This window comes from Ceratina calcarata, unplaced genomic scaffold (assembly GCF_001652005.2).
Source record: "Ceratina calcarata isolate Rehan_Ccalc_2016 unplaced genomic scaffold, ASM165200v1 scaffold72.2, whole genome shotgun sequence".
NCBI lineage: Eukaryota > Metazoa > Arthropoda > Insecta > Hymenoptera > Apidae > Ceratina > Ceratina calcarata.
This window is the reverse complement of record NW_017178472.1, coordinates 1,171,527-1,198,222: the sequence shown is the minus strand read 5'-3', so window position 1 is coordinate 1,198,222 and position 26,696 is coordinate 1,171,527. Positions and strand designations below refer to the sequence as shown.

At 40.1% G+C, this 26,696-nt stretch overlaps 1 protein-coding gene across 2 annotated transcripts; it reads left to right on the top strand.

Annotated features, from left to right (window-relative positions):
- Nucleotides 1–137: 137 nt before the first annotated feature.
- Lrch (Leucine-rich-repeats and calponin homology domain protein) lies at nt 138–26,452 on the top strand. Of its 2 annotated transcripts, none has more exons than XM_018033633.2 (13): nt 138–516; nt 17,097–17,241; nt 17,321–17,553; nt 17,745–17,881; nt 18,093–18,308; nt 18,658–18,819; nt 19,386–19,507; nt 19,615–19,770; nt 19,861–20,270; nt 20,362–20,513; nt 20,708–20,845; nt 20,935–21,012; nt 21,860–26,452. In XM_018033633.2, the coding sequence occupies exons 1-13, from the start codon at nt 330–332 to the stop codon at nt 22,097–22,099; spliced, it is 2,376 nt and encodes a 791-aa protein (XP_017889122.1). In that variant the 5' UTR covers nt 138–329; the 3' UTR covers nt 22,100–26,452. The 2 variants fall into 2 exon arrangements, with proteins under 2 accessions (XP_017889122.1, XP_017889121.1); XM_018033632.2 differs by having other exon boundaries at nt 20,917–21,012.
- The last annotated feature ends 244 nt before the right edge of the window (nt 26,453–26,696 follow it).

Below are 26,696 nucleotides of genomic sequence, written 5' to 3'. Positions count from 1 at the left end.
CGATTAAGTATAGTCGACGTCGTTTAGAAGATAGAGTCGTAGTCGTAGCGAAAGCGGTGGTGCTGCAGTCGCGCGTAACCATGCGCGCATCGCTGAAGCCGTGCGCCGTGCGCCGTGCGCCGTGCGCCGTGCGCCGTGCGTGATCAGTAGCCTCAGTAGACTCAGTAGCGCAGGAGCAAGTACTGGGAGTAGTTGGTAGGCGAGCAGTTTCTTTTTCTTCCCCCGAATCTGAACATCGCGCCTCGTCGTCTGAAAGACGAACGGCTGGTAAGCCAGGAAGAATACCCGACTGCCGTGCTTCCGCGTATAACGTGCCCGAAAAATGTAATATGGCGATGGTCGCGTCGAACATGAGTGGCCACATACAGAAGCAGCTCACCAGGAGTCTCGAGCGGATCCTGGAAGAGGCACACTTGAGCGGCGAGCTGAAGCTTAGCGGTCGGAAGCTTAAGGACTTCCCAAAGGTCGGGAAAACGGGATCTAGCAAATACAATCTACAGGACACGGTCATCGCCGGTGAGTTTTTTAAGCGTCTTCCACTTAAATCTCTCTTTCATTTTCAGCTTCTTTTAAAAGGGTTCGCACAAGTATAAATATAAAGTTAACAAGTCAAAAAGCAACAGTGAATACTAAAAATACTCCAAATTATTTTGAACGAAGTGTGCTAACGAGGCAGAAATCATCTTCAAATAATTCTTCCATTCCTTTTTTTAAATGAAAAATTATAGCAATAAAGCGGCAGGTTTTTCACGCATTGTTTATATTTTAAAACATGAATCTCGTAGCATCGTAGAAAAATGTAGAGAAACTATAGTGATTCTATCGTTTAAGAAATTTTAGAAAAATTGGATTAGGAAATCACTAGTAGATTTTACTCTCGATACGTTTGATGTGTTCAATCTTCAAATTCTACGTTACATAGTTAGAGTAAACCTCGAACATTCGGGTTTATGTCATATTTGCTCGCATATATGTGACGTCGAGTGAATACTTCGGATGTATGCAGTGTTGTTCAGTTTACAGCTGTGCGTACCCTTCATTCAACTTGTATGACTGAGCGTGTATTTTTTTATCAGCCGTTACTGGAAGACAATCTTGAAACATTCCAATCTCTCTTACTATTCTGATAAAAGACAAACAAACTATTGAGGCATTTGTTACCTGCTGTCTTTTTAAAGACATATAGTACTTTCTTTATGTTTTGTGTTCTATAACAATTAACAAGAAACTCTGTATAAAGTGTTACATAATAGAAGCGTATTTGCATTACGGAGCATTGCACCGCTGTGGCTATGATTATATTATTACATACATATGTGTTCGTGTTAGTAGCCGGCTGGTTATAGTGGAACTATATAACGATTGCTCGTCGAAAGTGTATGAAAAAATACATTTACATACATACAAACTCCAGTTCCGTCCTATTCGAAAGATAGATAAGCTCTAAAGTAACAATCCGTTAGGAATTGGAAATGGACTTTCATGTGCCCAGCATATGATATGGTGTTTAGAATTCGGCGAATTCTCATTAATTTAATAACGAAGTTCATTCACATTTGGAAGAAAATCTGAAAAATGAATTTTTCTCGAAGTCGAAGAAAAGATACCATATTTTCAGATATTAATGACTGACATTAATTACATTTTTGTGAACGAAATTTCGCACTTTACAAAATTGACCACTTCGAAATGAACGAGATAGAGTGACTTACGCTTACACAGGAGACGTTATCGTGACACACCTGGTGTTTCCTGTTTCCGTGATAATCTTGTATTCCACGGACATTGATATCCAAGGAGGGATTACGTGCGCAGAAGCGTAAAACTGCTCGAACTTTTGAGACTGTCGATACTCTCGGGGTGCATCGAAGATAGGAAGCTCGAGAGATTTTGTGCTATTTAGAAGAAACTTCTGCGAATATAGAAACTGATCGATCCTCTGACCTGCATTTGATTGCACGTACTATTTAGGATGCAAAACGGAAGATAAAACGATTATTCATCGCCGCGAAGATACTTCCTTTTCTTGTTTAATTTTGATAGTACATGTTTACACGATCGATTCGAATAATCATGGTTAAAAAATATACCGCAGAGTAAGTGGTACTTGAAAGAGGCTCTTTTAATCTAATCGCTGATCTGACGCTCGACTAATCCCACGAGGCAAGTGTGCTTATCAGTGCAGGTTTCATAAAACCAGATAATATCGAGAACTTTTATCGACTGCGTACACTATTGCTCATCAATCCTACAGGTTTCTAACTTTTACGGAAAAGTGTACGCAGCGATCGATAACGTCAAACGACGATCTATTTACTTTACAATGTGCCATAAATGTTTTCTTTTCGATACATGATATTGATCGAGATTTCTCCATGGCGACATCCCGTACATAAGAACATTCGTTACCATTTAGTATTTTATATCCTTTTTCTTCAGCCAAAGATAGAAATAACGTGAACATTTCAGGAGTCCAGTTTATTAAAAATAAATATCTAAGCAGAGATGAAGAAAATAAATTTGTCTGGTGTTATTGGAGCGCGTTTTAATTATCAGGACTCCGTTGCAATTAGGTGTATATTCCCTCGTTGCAAAGATACAAATGTACCGACTTCACCAGCAAACAGCGAACGCGAATTATCGGTTTTCGATGGCGATTCTTCCCTATCGAACACGAGAAAAGGGGACGAGGCAATTTTGGTGCTTGTCCCTCGATGCAACGGGGACGTGATCGACGTGGGGAACTTTTATACTCCTGTTACAATTTCGACGGGTTATTCATCCAACGGAGAGACGCGTGTCGGAGCTTCTTAACTACGAAGAACGACGATAGAAGGGGACGTAACTTCATTAAGGATCCCCATAGGTCAGTTCGACCTACGACAAAAGGGATTCGACGGGCCTCATCCCATCGTCGTCGCATCGAGTCGCGTTGAATCTATGATAAGTGGATAGGCAGCGTAGGCTAGCAGGAAAGTACTTATAACAAGGATGATTACTCATCGTTCCTGATTGTAAATGCGTTAATTAAACGTATCTCAATAAAAGATACAGTTGAAAAATATTATGAAATTTCCGTATCATTATTTATATTATCATCTATATTGCATTTATTCACGTAACGCACGGTTTTTCTTAAAAAAAATTACTTTTTAATTTGCTTTTATGCAAATAGTTTATTTTTTCACTAATAAAGAATTGTAGCGCAGTTCGATTAGAATGATAGTGCACCTACGTACAAAGTTAGCCCAGTTTAGGTTCAGATACTGATTAACATACATGAACTGGTATTTATAAAGTAACGTAGCAACGACTCTATCCAGGAGTAGTTGAGTTTCTCTACTGGACACGCGGTAGTATGCCAGTTGTTTCCATTCACCAGTGAAACTCGTGGGCACAATACCCCGTGGCGCGTCGCGTCGTCGACGCGCGCTATCGAAGAAAAATCCTACCTATTGTCTGCGGATACGCACACGTGAACGAATACGTATGTGAAAGCAAACACACGATTCGTCCTTTAGTTCCGAATAGAGAAAATGGCGAAACGAAATAAGCTAAGCCGAATGCAATCCATAGACAGGAGCGGCTGGTCAATTAGTAACTTTGTACAAATTGTTTCCTCGTTGTTAACTGCTTTCGTTCGCGCGTAATTGTACACGTGGCTAACGGGATGCGTTCGAAACGAGACGGCGGCGGCGGCGACGCGGCGCACCTCGTGGTAAAGAGAAAAAAAAGCGAGAGCTGGCCGTGCGATCGTCGAAACGATGAGCTACGGAAAAAACTTCTTATCGATTATGTCACGGTGTGCTGCGCACTTTCTTCGAGGAGAAAGAGGGAAAAAAGGGTGAGGTCCTTTTTTCCTTCCTACTCTTACCCTCGCCTCTGTTCGACATTCCTATGCGTTAACTCAGCCGTACGCGCACTCCGAGTCAGCTACTTTGCGTGTACTTTCGAAATAGTACCTACGTACCAGAGACATTCGACTTGTGGACTAGCGGAACTCCAATCGCGAAATTAGAGTACGAATTTTCTCCGACGAGACAAATATACTTGAAACGATCGATGAAAATTGATTAAATTTGTATAATATTTTGTATTATAACTATAAAAGGTGTCGTACAATTGAATTGTTAACAGAGCAGGAATTTGGGTAACTGTAGCTGCGATGCGGGAACGAACACTGTTCCTTGTTTATGCTTTATCTTTTACCGGCTCTCCCTACTGTCCGTTTCTGCTCAATCGCGACCGACTTTGCGACAGGTGTCTCTCGAGCGAGAACCGGTCGGCCGAATCGAAAACGTTTTCTTCTCGAATCGCCTGAGGCCAATTCAGTCTCGGGGTCGTCGCTACGTCTCAGGGCTGTAGGGATTTCGATTAAATCGTCGCCCTTTTCCGAACAAGAATCGCAGGAAAATCTGATAGGAATTTCAAGTTCTAACTACTGTTTAAGTGAGGAGACTAGAAAGGGTGTTTTTGCTTCATTGAAGCGTCTTGCAATGGTAACGACGATGAAGGATACCAGGAGAGGGGAAGGAACAGAGAGGATAAAGAAAAGGCAAGGGGAGAGCAGCAGCTACGATTATGGGAGAAAAGTTCCATGTCCCGAGCAATGGACTGTTTCGAGCTAAAGATAGAGACGCACTGCGCACCACAGCTGCAGAAAGACAGGGGTGCCAACAAGTCGATAAGGTTCATAACGCTATACCGTTACATCGTCCGCGTATTGCCGATGTTCCCTTATCTGCGCTCTTGTCTCTCTGCCAAAGGAGCACTCTTCGAAGATGAAGTTTCTCGAGTGTTGCTCGGAGGCATCTAATTGTAAGAGTAGTGAAATCGCCCTTGCTTCACGATCAAACGACCGCTATGGCGTTTCGTGAAGCTAAGAGCGAAGTTTTCCGAGAACCGCCGGAGCTCTTCTGACACGCGTCTCGAGAGAATCTCAAACTTTTTACGTCTATAAGTACCTACATATACATATGTATACCTTCTGCATGCTCATTGTTAGACGCAAATGTCGCGATTTCTTCTTAAAAAGTTGTGTCACGTGCGCCTGTAAAATGCCTATATTGCAGTTTATACAATACGAAACGAAGTATTCGCACAGTGCGCATAATGCGTATATTTATTACGAGTAAACAAGATTTCATATTTTAAGAAAGCTGAAAACCAGTCTACGTGAGCAGTCTGTATAAGTCTCATTTCAAGATTGTTCAATTAATAAAATACTGATACAGACGAAATACACGAATAGACCTTTCACCTTATAGACTCTTCTGCCCTACGATTGCTATACCAATACGAAAAATTAATAGCGATTCGAGCCTTTTCTGTTCATGAATAGTGCTCGATTAAATTTAAATTTTACCGAAATGATACAGGTTCGAGAATAAAAGGGATGTTATTGAGTTTCTTGCTTCTCCACAAAAGAAACAAGACGTCTGTTCGACTTTTATTTCGGCGAAATTAAATCACATCATCTTAATTCATCGTAACATTCATTAGGACACACATTAAATTACTGAAAGATCAACATGCAATTTAGATGCAGAGATTCTTTAGTGGATTGTAGTTTTTCGTTTAAGTTAGGATTCGTCATTTGGTCATTGCGAAATAAAAATGCCAAAATTCGTTTTAATTCATTTATTAATAAGAATTTAGCCATTTTTGCAATATGTTACTGAATCTCCTACTGTGTTGAATGCTTGGATTGCTTTCCAATCATCCTAATAACGTTGTAAGTGACATGGAAATTATAATAGAGCGTCAGAGTCCCAGAAGACAACAGACAGAAAATACATTGGTTAATAGGTCTGTTCATATATCTCCGTGATATTAATATCATTCGCTTTTATATTTTCGCTTAAATATAGGTACCTTTATCTTAACTAGACTCTGTGCAAAAATATCACCTTTTTTAATCACTGAGCTACTGTTCAGAGTTGCGTACTTTTTCCGTTTTGCCGCAAACGTGCTGCAATTCATGCTCGTTGCATTCGATGCATCTTCATAACAGAGAAGCGTGTCGATGTATCTCCATAGAGATATCTCTATGTGTATCTCGCACGCGTTTTAGAGAGTATGCGATTAATGTTCGTGATATTACCGCATGTCTCCCGTATCTCGCGTGCTGCGCCTTGTTTGTTTTGTTCGCGGCAATATTTATATACATGAAACGCAGCTAGTCTATTTGTCCCTGTCTCATTTGTACATGTTTCACATAGCTGTATAGATATAAATCTTTTATTTGCATCGATAGAACGATATCATGAAAAAAAGAATGTAATAAAACAAGTTTAAGGATGTATTGGATATATTACAATCCCGAAAGTTTATGCACTTTAGAAACGCACTTTTTAAAAAGAAATCAGACGTCGGAAGAACATTGCTAATAATAAATAACTAACAATATAACTTTTACGGAGATAATTAATGTCGTGACATTAATGTTAAAGTAGGCTTGATTTTGCATTATTATCGTGTGGAAATAATAAGAAATAAGCGAAAGTCAGATGTTATTAATTTCACGTGAGAATGCTTAAAGTTTAGGAATTGAAATAGTTAATCATCACCATTACACCACACGCATTTATAAGATAGTTCTTATGTTAACTTGGACTGACGATTCGTATAAAAAGGCACGTTTAGTGCGCGTGTTAGATTAGGGTAAAAGGGGAAATACGTTAATTAGCATCGAGTGACGTGTGGTGAGCGAGAAAAGGGATTCGAAAAAGTAGTCGTGCGACAGAAAAACGCCAACGGGCGAAGCCTGTTTCTTTGAAAATCCACCGTTTTTTAACGGCACTTTACCCGTTTTCACAGCCTGTCGCTAATATGCACCGGCGACTTACGGTATATCCACGGGGTGGATTGCATACATACGTATAGTAAGTACTTATGCGTACGCGTCGAGTCTCGCGCGTATCGCGTGTGGTATGGTTTGCTGAGTTATAATTAGTCGTATCACAGGGCCGTCATAACGGACTCGTGAACCTACTCCAAAATTTCTTAATCATTCTCCCCGGAGACTCGTTCTCGTTCTCAACAGAGGTATAATAGATACATCTTCTTAATTTATTAATTTCTTAATTTCTTAATTTAATGTGTAAGGAGGAATACATATTTATTAGTTGATTTTCTTATTCTTAATGAATATAGTAAACGCGCCTATTTGCCAGACATCGGCGATTGGAAAAGGAAGAGTCAAAATTGCTCGTTTTAAAAACTTAAACGAACACGCATACAGTTGTCGTTTTTCAACTTGTTAAAATTCAATAAAAGATTTCACGGCCACGACCTCCGTGGTCAGACGATCGGGTTGCATCCTGTTCTTTCACTACATACATAGTTCGCGAAACTGGGTCAACCCTGAAGTTTCTCGCTGATGCGCGAGAAAAAATCGCGGCATTAGAGAATTGCGGGCGCGCAAGATAATCCGCGTGTCGAGATAACCACCCAGCGACAGTGCTCTGCAAACTTTTTTAGAGCGCGCCGCATCGGGATCGCGAACAATATTAAAAAATAATCTGGGTGACGGAACCCTGATGTAAATTCGCTACCACTACTTGTTCGGGGGTAACTCGAGTGAAAGATGTTTGCTCACATCGATAACTGCGAAACGAGCATTCCGAGCAATATTCTTCGAGAAAAGCGAATCAATACCTGTTTTTGTCGCCCTTTAAAACGAGTAGTTCCATCCCTCTGGAGACTCTTCTCGATTCGATAACCGCGGATTCGATGAAACGCTTAAGTCTCTCGTAATTTATGTGAATCAGACTGAACTAAGTGTTCCATGTACTACACAACATTGGACATAATTATTAAAACATGAAATGTTAAACAAAACAGATTAGACTTCACTTTTGGGAGATATTTCTTGTTTTATTTTCTTTTTGTGTAATCTGACTGTAATGTGTGAAAAAGGAAAGAATATGAAATCTTGGTTTTCGAAATTCACAATGATCATTCCCATAATTTCAATTATCATATAATCTGATTATGAAAAGAATTGAAGAATATGTGATCGATTTTTTATACATGCTTTCGACTTGGCACGGTTTGTCTGTCGATAAATTCCATCCGCATTGCAGGCATAAAACCTTAGTATTAGGTTGGTGCATACGAAGCGTCTGTTTCTGAAGTTTGCATTTTCCGGTTGAAAATCATCTATCATCTTGTCTCATCGTTCACTATGGATTAAATTGAAGATGAAGCAATTTGGTACATGTAAACGAGATTGATAGGAAATATATTGCAATTTCACAATATGTACCACATATGTACAAATATAGACCACAATATTATTAAATATAGTATGATCATTGAAATATTCATTTAAGAAACGATTAGACGACATCTGACGTGTTTAATGACTCCACATGCGTCAGCTTAATATTTGTCAAGAACGATGTAACGTTTTCAAGCTACCTATGTCTATTGTTAGCTACAATTTTCGATAGTGACCACTTTCGTTTATTGCTAGTGATGATAAGTAAAAAAAAGAGATGGTCAGCACGTAATTATCGTTCTAGGTAATCTCGTTTGTCAGTCCCCGCACGACTCTTACTTACGTGGCACGGATCGAAATGAAGCGGCAAGAAAAACTGTTATGGATACTAACTCTGTTGTAGGTATTGCTCGGACGCTAATATTATAGATTATAGATGGCTAACAAATGTAACCAAGTTATTCTTGGGTCATTGAATGCTAAGCTGATCGAAGCTTCCATATAAAGTTTCATATTTTAAACGTTCAATTTCCTAGAGTCATTGTGAATCGATATAACTAAATGCTTCTAGCGCGTACACAATTTGCTATTAATTTTTTTTACACACTTTTTTTCTGAGTTTCTTTAGACATTTATTATTTGTTCAAGACACATGTTCTTAAAAGCATAAAATGAGAACGATGATGCGATCGCACAAACGTGGTCATGGTTAAAAGCTCATGGCGAGATCCACCTCCGTTCGTGCGATTTGATGAAAATGACACGCTTCGTTTGGATTTCTTTTCCGTGCCGCTGTCCCACATTTCCAGATGTGCTATTATTTTATCTCGCCCTCGTTTAAGGTCTATTCAACGTGTGAATCGCAATTCCTCTTTGGGGAATGAAATTTTTTATCTAACAACTTCAACCCAAAGTGTGTAATTATGCATTTTTGAAAAGTATCTTTATAATAAAAGTTGGGACATGGCAGGACGTAATCTCAGTTTTGATAAAAATTTAACGTACACATAGTATTATATTTTACTTCAAACCGCAGACTCTCAACCATTTCATATACTTTTGTTCCTGCTATCTGAAAGACTGGACAAGCATTTACCGTGGATCTCTCTTCGCAACACTTCACATCCGCGGCAGACGCGAGTAGTTATATCATTCTTGTTCATTTTCCACGCTTTTTTCCATACGCGAGACGATTTTTCTCCACAGACTAAGCCTCGCACACGGGCTTTGTTTGCGTGTCAAGTTTTGGCTTTCGCGGACTTGACAAGGGACACCGTCTCTCCTCTCCGCTTTTTATCCCGCGAACCTTTGAACGATCGGCCGCGCTTTTATACCTGTCGTCGCAGCCTTGAATCCCACCGACTCTACCCTAATCCATTTCTGCTCGTTCTTTCAAATCTTTACTCCGCGGTTTTACGTCCGTTGAACCGCGAGAGCTTGTCTGCCGTTTGCCGACCTCTTTAATCCCTTTGATTCTGCTACTGCATCGGCTCTTTTGCGCTCTTACGGTGTGAAAAAAAGAGAGAGATACGTTATAGTTAACTGTGTATTTTTCATTTGCGACCAATTGAAAAAATGGTATCTACATAGAAATTTCTTTTATACTTTAAAAATAATAATGCGTATTATACTTCTGATGTTCTGCACATTTTTATACATTACATACATTATTTTTAAAATCATTTGTTTGAAACATAAAAAGATATATGACTTTCTCTTTCTATTGGAAAACGTTTCAAGAAATAAATATTCGTGCAATGTTCTATCGTCTTGTATACACAGAGTGAGGCTAAACAAACATGAGTGGAGATTAATTTTTGAATTCATTTTTCATAGATAAACTAACACTTCTTAATGAGGAAATTTTCATAGCCTCAGAATCTTATCATTTCGTGTGGTTAAAAGTTATTTTATTGCCAGTCAACTTTTCATTGACGACAAGTTGGTCATTAGAAGGTATTCAGTGATAAATAGCGTGACGTTTAAACCGTAAACGACGCGCAATAAAGCTACTTGAACAAAGACCGTTAGATGAGTGGATAGATTATTTTGAGTACACATATACCGACACGCGAAAAATATTTTTGGTACCAACGACAGAGTCGAAACATGCGAGCATATTATACATATCGAAATGAGAAATATTAGGCTACGGTAAATTGGATTTTAACATTTTTATAATATGTACATTTACAGAGTGGTAAACGATACAAATAGGACAAGCGAACACGTTGTTATTTCTATTATAAACCACCATGTACGTAGTATTTAACTATTCCGCTCTCTAATACAAGAGCAAGGGGATAATAATTGCGAGCGTGGATAATTATAGTAGGCCGTCGTGCGATTAAGGCTAACCGAATCTGTATCTACGCAGCTTCGTTCATGGCTTCAATTAGTAGCAAGGGATTCCGAGCGAATAATTCGCGTGGAAACAAATCTATGAATCCATTACATGCTCTCGCCCCGTCGTTCTAGGCTAAATTAGCCAACTGCTCGTTAATACCAGACTACCGACCTCCATACCCGAACCCTCTAATCGCGTCCAGATTTAACGGCACGTAGCCACTACGAGGAAGTGTCATCGATTTATCGACGATGACATCGGACAAAAGGTATCCCAAGGTATCTACGACTTTTGGTCTGCACTTCAGGAGAATAACGACGGACCCTATGTCCCAGGGCTTTGTTTCGTGGTTACGCAGAGTGGTTATGAACAAAGGGAGTCCATCGCGGTGCGATCGAATCTGGCCTGGCCCTTTCCAGCCACACCGATGCATCTATAATATGTATAGAGCTCTTTTTGACTGCTTCCATATTCCAAAATGTCTAGATTTTATGCTATTAATTCTATTCCACACTGCTAACCTAATGGTTGTTAATCCATTTATTCATACAGNTGTTTCTACTCTCGGAATATGCAAAATATAATAATTTTATCATGCCAAAAAAAGGTTTATCAGTAGGAAATAGATTCTCAACTATAAGAGATTTCTCGGGCCGTCATAGTGGAAAGACCCCTTCTTTAAGTCTTAAGTAGTTCTAAAGACACCGTACGGCGAAAGGGTTAAAAGAGTACAAACGAGGTAACCTCGAGTAGAATTGTGAGACGTATCGCGTTCACAGCGCGGTGGTGAACCCGCTATCTGATAGTGACAAGTCGCGTAGAAAAGAAAAAGTTGTCCTATTGGAGCAGAACGCCGTCGCGGTGGTTACGTGGGCGTAATGCGATCCGTCGACGCGTTATCGAGCGCGGTCTCGTTGCCTCGACTCCTCGTCTCGTTACACCCCGTGCGACGAGTTCGCTGGGATTTTTCGCTCGGTTATTAGTTTTTAGGTCAAGGATGGAGTCTGGGAACCTGGTTCTCGCTCGTTCTGCTGAAAACTGAGAGAAAGAGAGCGGGTCTCGGTAAACGAGAGAAGGAAATTCTCCAGAGTCGGAGCTCGGGCTTTTCGTGTAGGTGAAAGAAAGGTGTAAGCGGGAGGAGCTCCCCGATGCTGCAATAATTGAAGTGCCGCTGCGTCGTTCTGAATCAGCGTTTCCCAACCTTTGCCGGATCGAGATGCGTTTTTTAAATAGTGGATCTTCGTTATGTTCTTATATTTAATTTATAATAAGATAACTATAAATGTAATTATTTTTAAAGAGTGTATACTTCTGCTATCTAAATTGATGATTAAATTTCGTTTTAGTGTCACTTTTTTCTTGACGTTTTCTGCATAATTTAATAAAAACAGAGGAAATATGAAGTTCTGGTTGTTGAAATTCATCAGTACGAGTTTAGGCGAATTGATTGTGAGATTATTATTATTATTATTATTATTGATCTAAATGTATTGACATAATGCAACAAATTATAGTTAACAATTAACAATCATAATGATTTCCCGCTGTTCGAGTCTTGCGACCTTCTCGGGGGTCATGACCCAGACGTTGAGAACCTTGACTCTAACTGAAGAAAAGGGTGCGCAAACTCCCATTTTGATGGACGAAGCAAGTTTGCTATCCCTGAAAGAGCGCAACAACCTATTAAATGTTCTTTTATCAGAGTAGAAGAAGGTTTTTAATTAAGAATTTGAGAATTGTGAAGTGTTCTTAAATCTTTCAGTTTTCAGTGCCTATGATGCACAACGTCTAAAAGTTTTCTCAGATTTTGAGTCAGTTTCGTACTTATTGCACAGCGATCAGTCAGATTTGGCCAGACGTTTAATAATTTTTAAATTAAAACTCGAGTGGGGAAAAACTCTGTTAAGGGATAAGGAAAAATAAATAATGCGATACATGTTACATGCGTATCACGCAGCCGGTTTCCATACTCCGTCTGACCATGGCAGGCAATGCGTGGCGAACAGTGCGTCGCATTGTGCCTGGCTCTGGCTGCGTGTTCAAGCGTGCCGATACGCGTGCACGCCTTCCTGCATGTAAGCGCTCATACTGTACACGTTAAACTCGAAACGTATGCATGGAATCAATGCCATGCCACATGAGTGCGTTGTTTTTCTCTAAAAATCCTGCATGCTAAAATGACAAATTGACCATGATCCTTACGCACTACCTATACGAAGTTGCCAACTTACGGATCTGAGCGTTAATTGCTTTCTGATAATGCTACGTTGGTTTACTTTCAAAGTGAATCACAAATAAAACTGATAAGCTATGATACTCAGTGAATCATACGTATACGTGTTAATTTCAGATAAAAATGATTATATAACAAATTCCCATGGCGTCCAGGTGTACGTGACATATTAAAATTTCAACATTCGTGTGTAATCTTGAGTCTAAGTTGCGTGACGCAAAACTTTCAGGTAGAATCGGTGCGTCACGTATATGTGACGCCGATATTGAAGAACGTGATTAAAACCATTCCGGATGATCGCTCGATCTCGGATTATGGACTCGCGTTCGAAGTTGCCTACAGTGCTGGCCAAGTCCGATCGAGTATGCGAGTTGCGTTTACACTCGCGTCTTCGCCGGAAGTACTGGCGGTCTTTTATAAAAGACAGTGGTGTAGAGTAGACAGTTCTTCGCTCTTGCTCCCGCTTTTCTTCTCGTCTCTTTCCCTCCATCGTTTCTCTTCCCTTCATCCGACCTCCCGTTCCGTCTCGACGATTTTCTCTTTCTGACGCGATCGCAATGACACGGCAATAGCCAACGATTCAAGGACAAAGCGTCTTCATTCCACGCACGATTCCGCCACTAGAATTTTTTTTCTCCGCAATTCCTTTCTACCGATTTTCTAGGCGCGTCGGAAATCGTGAGGAAAGTCAATTACCTCGTGCAACCGTTCCCTCGTATCGATCGACTGGATGCACTCTGCATTCGTAAAGATTCGTTGCAATGAAGTAGAAAACTCCAGAGACAGCTATGTCATAACTCCAGCTATATCATAAATTATTATACTTTCTTCTTATCTGTTTTGATAAATAATGAGATATCCAATCGAACCGTGAATTAGGGAAATATAGTGCCCCAATCAAGCTTCTAGAGTTGATCGCGTTAATGAGTTTAATATCGTATCTGAAGTGGAACTGACTCGTTTCCGAACCCCTCATTCTGCATTGGCTCGTTAGCGAGGATCTAACACCGTTACCGACCATTAGTTCCGCGAGGCATTCGCCATGATTTTATTTTCCAAAAGGAAAGAGCTTGCCAAGAGGGTTGCCGCGCCACTGTGTTCACGGGACACCTTGCGCTTTCTCCAACCCCATGGACGATATTTGCCATGGGGGCGTTATCGATCGGGCGACCCTCTGTTTCCACGGTTTCACGGCAGCTCTTATTCGAGCTCTTATAACCCCATATAACCCGAGAAGGATAAGTTAACGTCGTTACAATATTTTCTCCTGCCTTTCGTCCTATCGATGCGACGTAAACACTATTGGCCACCCTTGCGCGTTGGCCATATTAACACCGCGTCGTGTTCAGTCGCTCTTGCTGGAAAAATTGTCCTAGTGGTGCTTAAAAAATAGGAAATATCTTTTCACTATTTTTTACTTAGCCCACGAATTTATGTTTAATCGTCGACTCTTCCCTTTTAGTACCTACTCCGGACTCGTGACACGCCCAAACTCGTAGTTGTCGTTGGTAATTTAAAGTACGTTGTCACATATGTAAGGGGCAAGGGAGGGTTGAATGTTCGAATCTAACAAAAAAATTGAGGATTTGTTTAATATCTTGAATCGCAGGTTGGCACGTGGATTATCATGGAGATTACTAGGCGGACGCTTCCTGCTGTTGTTATACGACCAACCCTTTTTATGACCACGCAAACCATCTTTCCGGTGTGATTGTCTTCAGCTTGTATTATGCATAAGTGAGCAGAGACCGCGATAAAAATGCAAACATTAATATTCCACCGTCGTATTCATTATTGTTAAGCTAGCGCGTATGAAATGTCGTTGTTTCTGAAGTTTGAAATTTTGAAAATCGTTCATCATATTTTTGTTTCATCATTTACTATTATGAAACAAATTAAGAATGAAATAATTCGGTGAGAATTTTATTTAATTTTTGTCTTTTCGAACAGAAATTTGGCAATCAAAAAATCTTTTCATATAAAGACGAAAAGTGTAGTTCTGTAAATCCACATTTTGTACTATGTTCGCCTGATTATCAACAAAACAGAGCAAAAGAATGTAAAAAATTTACCGACAAATATTAGGAAAGTTACGTGACTACTCTAGCCCTTTAATTAGTATGATAATAGCAACTGGTCTTTTTTAAATTTATACTTAAGGATTTACCTACACTTATACTTAAATCATATTCTATATCTCACTGCTTCTTATTTTTGACAATAAATCTTCGATTATTATAATGAAATTCTTAATGCATTTAGGATAACGAAATCGTGTACATTCAATGTAAAAGTAATTGATAAATTATTCGAAAGAAATATACGATATTCTGCAGAAACTATATATTTAATTTGCACCAATCTAATAAATGTTAGACCGATCTTGACACGGATTAGGTGATATCATTATATCTATGCCTATATGGTAACTTTTTACTTTGCTTTTAACAAAAGAGCTCTACATGGGCCACGCCCATGCATTTGCGAATGGTACTCGCAACGGCGCGACGTCACGCAAATCTACGTAATATGGTATCGATCCTCGCTGGTCGGCTGGACCTCGACCTTGGTCCTCGGAGTTATTGTCCAGTGCATCGACCCTTTGTCGAACCACCTTGTACGCACAACAATCACGAGCTCAGTTACGATTTTCATTGGCAATGCGTGCGGCGGACCGTGTTCACCGTCGCCACCGGAAATTTCGATAATAAATCTCTCGCGTGGCGCACGGAGTCCTTCCAAGGCTCATCTAAGGCCAGATGTCTTGTCGAGCGTCAGATGTGATCGATTCCTCTCTCCAGGAAGCCGGATATTACGTGGGACTGGATTTCATTCGAAATTGAATATCATCATTTTATTTTAAAGTACAAAAATTTAGGAAATAAGAACGTATAATTTACGACAGTGCAAAATAAATACTCAGTCTATAATACGAAAATAAAATACGGATTATTATCTTTATAGCAACTGTACAAATACAGAATAAATTACTATTTTTATTGTCTTTGTGCAGAAATAGAATGGATCGTTATTTTTGTTATCTTCATTGAAACTCTCATTGAGTAGATACTTATTGTTAGCTGAACGTCAGGCGCGTATAGAAAATTGTTTAATTTTACTGGTTACATGCAGCAAGCAGAAACAGGGGGTTGCTATTTTTATTGTTCCCATCACGAACGGGCCGACGCCCTTGCTCGATTATGCGATCGACCGTATACCAATGGTTCCACGCTTTGCTTTCCACCCCATGGACAGCATTCCCATTACGATGAGCGTAGGCGTACACGAGGGAAACGGAACCCTGGACTCGAGCTCGTGTGCGTATAATGTTCGTAAAGTCTTCGTACAGTCAGAATTCTAATAAAGTGTCGAGATCGAATGACGTGTTATAAGTGTATTTTCGGAAAAGCCGGGTATCCGGCTCCATTGGCAATTTCCGTTCCGATCGTGTAAATTGGCTGCTCGTAATCCAATTTCCGTGAAAGCGGGGCAAGATTTCCGCGAATTAAACTCCTATTAAGTGCAGGATTTCTGTTGCTTTATTCTATTAGATGGTAAAGCCTCTTTCTTCTTATCGGAATCAAGTCTTTTCATTATGTATTTATTTTTGTATGCACATCAGAAACGTTGGTTCATCCATCTGAAAGGGTTGCGCGATTAATTTTCGAGTTTTTCGCGAGTTTCGCTAGACAAAGCGCCGTCCTACGGTAGCTGTGTCTATCGAACCGGGAAGTTGGAGGAAAGTTTTGGCACAACAGGGAAACGACGCGACGCGACGGGACCAACTCCCGTAGGACGAGAACGCACACAGCGCGGTGTGGTTATTGATCAGAAAGGAGGCAGCAGCTGAGCCACCCTTATCCTTTTCCTACGTTTCGAGACTGTACGTACACGCACGTGACCGTCGCACCCCATTCATAAGAACCCCACAACGCAAGCAGCACCCTAAACGGAGCACAGCTGTTGCTACGGGGAATCCTGACGGTGTTTCCCAAATTAATCAGCCAAAGCTCCTCTAGAAGATACATGCGCCTTATTTTTTTATGTTTCAACAGACATTGTAACTAAAACTTACAAATTGTCCCAAATGCTTCTCGTTGTGTTTCTATTTTCACAGGAATTCTATTTTCATCTACAGTTTCGTAATTTTGTGTATAACTTTTTAGCAAAACATTATTTTTATATAACATATTTTTGTATGACGCAGTTTGATGTAATATCTTTTTTAACGAATTCAGATGAAGAATGACTAGAAATTATAATAATGTTCGCGTGTTCAATTCCTGTTACAGACCTCTCGAAGAACCGTTTCACCGATTTGCCGGAAGAGGTGACGGAGTTTCTGTTCCTCGAAAAGTTGTATCTCTACCACAATGCCATAAGAATAATACCGGAAACTGTGGCGATGCTGCAGTCGCTCAACTACCTCGATCTTAGGTCGGTGTGATCACGAACCAGGAAATTGCCGGGGTATGCGGGCGCTTAATTAAAACGATGGACGACTTTTCATTCGCAGTCGGAACCAATTGACGTCTCTACCTCGGGAGATATGCAGACTGCCGCTGCAAACGTTGCTGGTCGCTCACAACAGATTGGCATCGTTGCCTGACGAATTAGGCAGGATGTCGGCGTTGGCTGAGCTCGATGCTGGATGCAACGAGATTGCGAACCTGCCGCCAAGAATGGGTGACCTCGCGCGACTTCGGTCCTTGGACTTGAGGAGCAACATGATCGTGCACCTGCCTATAGGTACGTGATCGCGCAGTCGTGCAGACCCCGACATGGCTGTTCACTCACTCAAGTTTTGCCGCGGTTAAGATAAATGTACCAAACAAGCAAGCATACAACACAACGCATTATAAATATCATGTAACTGCTATAAATTGAGAAATAAGTATAATATGAAAATGATTGTTATTTATAACATGTACACTGTATAGAACTGACGTACCTGAGACTTGTGAAGCTGGATATAAGCGGGAACCGAATATCTGTGCTTCCGAACGAGATGAGGAAGATGAAGAGTCTGGTCGACTTTCGACTCTCAGATAACCCTTTAACTTCGCCACCTGCCTCGGTAAGCATATTAAATATAAAAAATTATTTCATACAAAATTTAAGATTCTGTCTTATTTCCCATTAACAAATTTATAATTAGTCAACTTCTTCTAATAGGAACAGAATCGTAAACTTATGTCCCGAAGTCACTACCTTATCTCTATGCTTATACCAACGGTTTCAATCGCTTGATTAGAATTTACTCGACGCGTCGCGTTACGTATTCGCAGTTATGCATTCGCGGGCGAACGCACATCTTCAAATATCTGGAGAGACAGGCGGCGAAACACGAGAGAGCGAGAGGGGTTCGAGCTAGGAGAACACCCCTGGACGTGAGGGGTCATGCGACCTTGGACACGAGGGCGCACAGACGGCACAACGTCGACAGCGGTTACAGCACCAGTGACGGCGTCGACAAACGCTGGTCGCAAGAAATACACAGCGCGGTTAGTTTCCTCATCCCACTTCTCGTCCTCTCCCTCGCTCTTCGCTTCGTATTCTCCTGGCTCTACTATAACTGGTTTCTTTTCAATTACGAGACTATGTAAATTTTTTCCTGGGTGAAGTATCTACGACACTACCACTGCATACTTCGGTCCATCGTAGAAATTTTCCTGTTGGAATCTTTCCTTCCTCTGTCTATCCTAAAGTACGATTACTTTTGACTGTGATACGAATATGTAGAAAGAGAACAAAAGCGAATAAACTGTCTGAAAACGCACGCAAAGCACGCACCGCACATGGTTGTCGACGGTTTCTCGTAGTACCTCCTGGTGGACACCTTTTTACGCGCAGGTGCACGATGGTGAGATTCGAGGACTTTGGCGTCAAGAGTGTTCACCCCTTTCTATCACGCTTCCTCACGAGACGGGCGTGAACGGTTCGTGCAGCGGGACGTCAACTCCTAGTACCATCTCACCCGGCGAGCACACGTCCCTCGAGGATGAGCTCGGCAAGGTAGGTTGCGAATCCTAGCATCTATCTCGATCTGATTAGTCAAATGATTTTTTATAATCTTCGCTTTTGCGATCAACGTCATACTATTTCTTGACCTTACATCATGTATACATCATCGGAGAAGATTACTATAGTACTTTGAAAAAATTGTTGAAATAATGTTCTTTGCAATACTAAAATTATTAGAGGTGACAGATAAAAAATGTTTTATAAATCACCTCGTCTATGATGTCATTTTCAAAATCAAGAAGTGCACACTAAACGGATTAGAAACATGTGCATTAAGCAGGCATTGCTGTACTCTAACTTGAAGTCGCGTATGATACCACGGTTATATTTAGCCGAGAGTGAATAGAAACTCGCGGCGTCCCTTGAAAATGATATGTATGTTGTCGAGGCGCGTTTGGCTGTCGTTCAAAGCCGCGTTGAATGACCTTAACCCATTGAGAAAGAACTCGCTAGGAAGCTCGATTAACGCGCGCGGCATCCGAAATCGGTCACACCAAGACCGCGCGCTTCCTCACCTTTGACCCTCTGTCTTTTTCTTCAAGAAACTATGTTCACAGGCGATGATACTGCACGATCAATTGGAAAAGAGAAAATTGGAAAGGAGTACCTCGGAGAACGGCGCGGACATCAGAAGACCTATGACCTCTGGCCTCTATCACGCATCGATCACGCCGCCTGGGTAAGCGAGCTGTTAATAAACTAATCACCGTTGACCGGTGATTTTTACCGGTTAATAAACGAGCTTGCTTTATAACCATCGTATGTCCTTCGTCGACTCGTTTACAGACCCCTCGAATCCACTCATCTGACAATGAATCAAGTTACGTCGACGCCCTCGACGAACACGCAATCGGTACAGCCGTTGCAAACATCTAATGCGAACGCTACCACCCTAATGAATGGGGACGAGAAAAGGCCTCTCAATCATATACAAACTTACAGGTAAATGTTTGTTATTGTTGTATCTTGCCGGTTATGACGTATAATAATCAAAGCTAGTTAGGCGTATTATGAAACTTTTTTAACTTTCAGAGAGTACAAAGAGGCGTTGAGACAACAAAGGGCGAATGAGGGCCCGAGCGTGTACAGGCCACGGGAGCAAGTCACACCTCCTGGTAACGATTCACAGGTCGTACAGAACAACGAGACAGACTTAACCGGGAACAAAGATGGTGTTACGATGACCGGTAAACAAATATTCAACGAGGAGAATGCGACCAAGAGACCAGTACAGAAGGTGACTCCATCCCGCATTAACTATCAGAATGCGGCTATCATAAATGGCAGTAACAACGAATATAACAATAAAAACGGGAAATATCTTGAGCAACCGTATAAGAAGCCTAACTCACCAATCAAAACTTCTTCGAGTATCCTATCTTCCAGTACTAGCCCCAGTCACACGCCCAGACTGGTTAAAACTGCTGTCGGTTACGTGGAAGGTATATACGTATATATGTTGTATTGAAAGAAAATTCATTATTTTTCGGTAACAGATTAAGTTCATTCAATTGATTGTCTATATTCGTTAAGGTAACAAAAGTCCCAGCAGGAATGGCGGAAGTCCAAAATCATCTCGATCGGTTACTTGGAACACGAACGTGCCAGAGAAATATTCGTTCACCATGAGAAGAGAATTCGAACGCGCGAAGGAAGAAGCTGATCTGATCGAACAACTTCGAAATGTGAGTAACATCAATTACTTCTTCTTTTATTATTTACAAAAATTATTTTGTTTTTCGTAAACTTCTTGTTTAATCTAAAAGTAAATTAGCACAATCTTGTATTTTTACCTATTAAGTAGCTCAAGTAACTTGTGTATTGTGAAATAATTGAAAACACCAATCGAGAAATGATTGAACTTCAACTTTCGTTTTAGCACATCGAAACACGGTTAAAGATGGCCCTTCCGGAAGACCTCGCCCCGGCACTTACGGACGGCGTCGTGCTCTGTCACTTGGCAAACCATGTCAGACCTCGGTCTGTTGCCAGCATTCATGTTCCTTCGCCAGCTGTGGTAAGCTATCATACTCTGATTTAAGCGAGAAAATACCGCATTTTTTTTTTGACACAAAAAAAATGTAACAGTTTGATCACGATCCCCAGCCGAAGCTGACGATGGCAAGGTGCAGGCGTAATGTCGACAACTTCCTCGAAGCATGTCGAAAGATCGGCGTCGATGAGGTAAGCCAGATATAATTTTATTTAATTAATACAATGAAACGTTTTTCGTTTGCCGTGCTTTGGTACCGCATGTTTCCACATGCGGAAAAAAATCATCTTTTGTTCCCCTCTTCTTTTATTTCTCAATACACATTTTTCACGTGACGATTGTTCCTGCGAACGAGAAGGAAATCTCGAAACGATTCGAACGCAAAAATTGAAGAATTGTAGACGTGCGTGCGTTATCATCGATCGAACGTCGCTTGGTCAAGCTGGTACGTTTGTCCATGGCATTTCCAACAACTTACTAGTCAGTCCCCGATTTTTATACAGTCGCGTGGGTGTGCGATACGTCCGTTTTTAAAGAGAGAATACGAAGGAAAGAGGAACCAAAAAGGGAGCTTTTGCATGCGCCTAGTCTCGTCTAGTCTATTCAGCTTTTGTGTCGTTGGTTGCTTCGTTAGAAAGCGCTCTAAACGCGTTTCGTCCGAGTGTCTTCATTGTTTTATATGAGCTGATGACATCCATGAATCTATGAATCTTTTCGTATAGACGAAAGACATAATTGGCCTTGTTATCCGTAGAATTACTGAAACGTTATCCCAAGTCTTTCTCGTTGAAGCACAGACATCGAATCTTCGTAACGTTCATTTACACTTAACAAAGCTTCCACGAGAAGTTCGGATCTCAAGGCAGGCGTGTCGCTTTGCAGGAGAAGGGAATACGGGTTAAGAGGATAGGATTTTGCGTCAAAAATAAAGAAATTTAATTGAAGCGACAGTGGTAGATACAGAGAGAGAGAGAGAAAGAGTGCGAGAAAAAGAGAGAGAGAGACTGGGACTGAGTAGTATCGTTGTTGGTGTTGCAGGAGGTGTTAATGGACGCGGACGCAATCATGGACGTGGGTTACATGGATGCGTACGGGCTGGAGGCTCTGGCGCGTCTCGTTTCCGTTCTACTCCCTCTCCGCGACGAAAGAACAAACGTTCGTGAAGAATCGGCTCCAGGTTCATCCCATACGATTCAGGATCGCGTACTATCCGCGATGCTTCTCGTCGCATTCCTATCCTCCCTCGTTCTGCTTTATCTGTTCCCTGTTCCCGATTAAAAACGATACTATCCCGTTTCTTTTCTATCCCTCATTCCCTCTATTTTAAAAAAAGACCCTAACGAGCGACCAAGACGAGAACGCCAGAGTGCAATACGATGGAACGAACGACGCTCGCCAAGATATTAACGCACGGTCGAAGATTACTTTGGGATTATGCGTGACTTCAACGTATCTTTTCGGGACGCGAGGCGGCTCGGAAAACGAAAATTTCCAATCTATTCGCAATAATAGTGACCCCCAATATGAGATTTTGTACTGCTTATTTATTACTTATTTGGGCTTTTCTTCGAAGACATTCCTCGGAATCATGTTGATATGATGAAGTATCCAATTCGTTTACCGAGTCGCTGTCGATCGAACCGCTGCACGGCACTCTGTTTAAATCCATCAGGCGCCACTTATATTATAATTAGCATTCCTAGAGCGGCACGGTGTTTTTCTACTTATTTTGCTTTTACTTTGTATCTCGTTCGCTTTGCCGGGCAAAGGAACGGGGTCTAGTGTCGCGCAGAATCGTACCCCTTCCGGTACCGAACTGCGAGTTTATTTCAAGCATGATACTATTGTCAAGAAAACTGCGTTGAATTTACGTATCGTTGACAAAAAGTGTCTCATTCTTCTGGTTAGGGTTCCAGTTTTTACTTTGTTGTTTTGTTTACAAATTGTTAGTAAATTTGTCGAAATTGTTGTTCTATCTAAAAGGCAGCCGAGCGCTTTGCTTTGTACATATATATTCGTTTTGGTTTTTATACTACGTGTGACAGGGTTGTCCATTTCTTTGGTTGTGGCTCGAGCAAAACGCTTGAAACAAGTACGTAGGTATTCGATAGTTTCTAAAAATTATGGAGGCAGCTTGATCGTATATTTAGATCGCATAGTTTATAGTAATCGCTATTCAGTAGTGCGTAGGTTAAACGTTTTTCGTTCTAATGCATTAAGGCCTTTGACGAGGACACCAGTTCTCGCCGTTAAATATTCGTTTAATTGGGTAAAATGAGAACGTGAAATCAAAGAGCGTAATCAAAGCCTAAGTCGACGCTCGCATATCAAATTCGCCTATGGGTACCGGTATCTTGAAAAATTGAGAATCGTCGGGCAGGATCTGTCGAAAACATAGTATTTTGTTGTGTGAGAGTATTGAAGGGATAGTGGTCAAATTGATGAATCGGTGTGTCGAATACTTGTTCAAGAAACTCTCTGAAGTCTCATATCTAATAGTCTTGGATTTAGATCACGCATCTCGATAAAAGACGCTAAGCAGAATCATGAAAACCGAAAGATATAGCTTCAGGTGTTAAAAAATTTTTCTCGATATTAGGAATCAAGGGAAAAGCAGATTATTAACTGGTATTGCGACATCATCGAGCGTGTGTAACATGTCTCGAAATTATCGAGACGATGAAGAAAAACGAAGAAATGATCTAAGGTGTTATTTTTTTAACATTCGACCAAATACAAATCGCCTACAGCTCTTTCAGGATTGATGGGTCTGTGATAGGTAGCCTTCGAGTACTACAGGATTAGCAACAAGGTGCTAGAAATCTCATTTTTAAGTTCGAAGATTTCCTATTTTGGTACACGTAGGTTTACGACGCATTACGTGAAAAAGAACTTTTTATTCTATTTTATTTTTCTCATCGTTTATTGAACGTCATCAACAGTATTGCGTCCCTCTCCGACAAATTTTCTTTCTCTATCTCTCAAGCACTCGAAACTTTCGTTTGGGGAGGAATGAAAAAAGGTAGAAACGAGAGCACTTACACTTCACCGATTAAGCAAATTCGGTCGTAGCCTAAGATAATCTCCATATTTTCATATAAATGCGTATAGCGAGAGAAGTACATAGACGAATTTTCTGTCTGTAATTCATTAGACACTTGATCGAACTCGTTCATTAAATTCAACTTTTCATATACACGTAAGGCGAGACCGTAAAAAATAATACCATAATTTAATATTCTCTGTGATACACGTATACAAGTTTTTATTAATTCCTGTATAAATAAGTGAATCAAATCTTATCTTGCCAGTTTCAATCTCAATTTCAGTTTGTCGAATGTCTGATGAATTATGGGCGGGAATGTGGAATCGTTTAGAATATGCACGCGTCTAACTTATTCTAACGTATAATATTCGTACGATAAGGTTCATATTGTATATGTACTTAAGGAGGAGGAACGGGTCGCTCGCATTGAATCAGATAGATCCGCAGACATTTTTTCGCTCTTCCGGTTGTTACTTCACGCGCAAAGTTGTTTCACAGTAGTGTAGGTGCCAAACTGGTCAGGCAGACGAACTTGCCGTCGCGGCTCTGTTTCTCCGAGATGCTTTCATATCGCAAATTTACTTTAGCTCTCACGTGCATTAAATCTATTCGTAGCTCCAATCTATCATACGGATTGGGCTTCGGACATGTTTAACACACGTTCAAAACGCACAAAGGAATTTTTGCCAAAAGGATCCATGTTGATTCTGTTATATACGACTTACAATCTATAACTAAAGTAGGATCTGTTTTCTTTTAGCATTGATACTTTCCACAGAAAAACTTCTGTACTGTTACATGCTTCTCGAGTTATTGGTAACTATGCCAATAATATTCAATTCACTATAAAGGACTGCAACGTTTACATCTTCCAGGTTGTTTATTGCTTAATCCTTTGCGTATGTTAACTCGAGAACTAAAAAAATCAATTCCATTTTATAGAGTCCTGATGAAAGATGCAACAGTTTAAAAGAAAATTGATTTTATTTATGTTAAATTATTGATTAATACGCGTTGTGCATGTACTTTCGTTCACAAAGGGTTAAGCCTCATTACGTTTTCTAGTCCTCGGTATTAACAATCTACTTATCTAATCGGTTAAGTTGAATAATCCTCGGTTCTAGTCAGTTCGACTCGTATATTTTTATTACACTGGTGACTTAATTAAAGCATAATCGTCTGTTTTTGTTCCTCCCGTTTCTTCCTATTCGCTTCCGGTCGTCGACTAATGGCGACAATCGTATCAGTATTATTTCTTTATCACGTTCGGGCGAGGTACTTATATGTAATTGCATCGAATTAAGAATCGCAACCGTAAGACTGTTTCTTATCTCTCACTTTTAGTTTTACCGTTAGTCCATTTTACGCTGTAACGCATGTTTTTCTTTTTTAACTTACCCTATGATTACGGAGCTGTCGCTTCCGCAGATAGAGGCTCGTTTTATTAAATTTACTCGCTGAAGGATGAAAATAAAAAAACAGATGCGCGGACAAAAAATGAAACAGACCGAACATACTCGAGATCATTCCGTTGCATTAGCTTGTATACTTGTATAATTTTTGTAAAGAACAGAGAGAAACAAAGCGTATATATACATATATATATTATATATAGATAGATTATATTATATTATTATATTTGTATAGGTACATCATACTGTACTGTATGAGGTCGGATACGTTGAGAAGCTACTTTTCTCTTTGGTTGTTTCTTTTGTCTCAGATTGTACTTAAGCTACAAAAACTCTCGTTGCAGGAACGAGCGTAAATGAATTTCGATTTTCGAATTCGGTGCTGCGTTTATTTTTTATCTTGTTGATTTTTTAGGCTTGTGCTTCTTTCTCTGATTATCTTGAGCAAGGGAGGATTATTTTATTTACTATTAAATTCATGTTCCTTCGAACGATCGTGTTTAAATCAAATTCGAATACGAATTTATTGTTTATTTTTTTTTGCTAAAACGGCAATAATTAATAAGCTGAATACGATCGCCTTATCTTTATCTGTTTCCATTTTTGTACGATCGAATCTGAATCGCTGTGTACATTACAACATAACTCCATTTATTTATCACTTATGATTTGGTAAACCGAAAACCAAAATCATGCAAAGAAACCTCAATAATCTTTTATTTGAATAACAAGTTACACATATGTGTTCATTAAAGGGAAGAGCCAAAACTTTTTGGCGGTTTTAGAAGCATTAGTTAATGAGAACTTTTAATCAATGGATAAATGGAGTTCTTCTGTAGACGTGAAAACGTCTAGCTTTGCAATGATCCCATGCATAGTTTTTATATCGCAGAACGCACGATAAACTAATTACACTGCCAGGTCGATTTGATCGATTCCGAAATCGACACTGCCTACATTCTTGCCTCGATTCCCATTTTATTATTACTTAATTTATACGGCGTGTGATATAATGAACGAAACCGTGTTCCGTGATTCGGAGAACAATCGTTGGGAACGATACGATTTTACAGAGACGTAAAAGTTTGTAACATCGATTGTACGACTATCATAAACGATTGTAATAATTCTATTTCCACTGATAATAAAATATTCTTTTTGGTACAAAAACGATGTAACGAGCGGTCGTCACCCGTACTTTATCCTAAATTAGAGTGGCCATTTATACAAATTCATGTATTTGCTTAAAACAGTATCTTTATTTTTGATAATTCCTCTAATTTGCTTTTAAATTCATTTCATCACTTGATCATAGAAATTATAATTTTATGTAACTAAAAAACCTCATGAAATTTCAAATTATCAGTAGACTGTAGAGTTTATGCACTTGTGACATAAACACTATACCTAATATAAT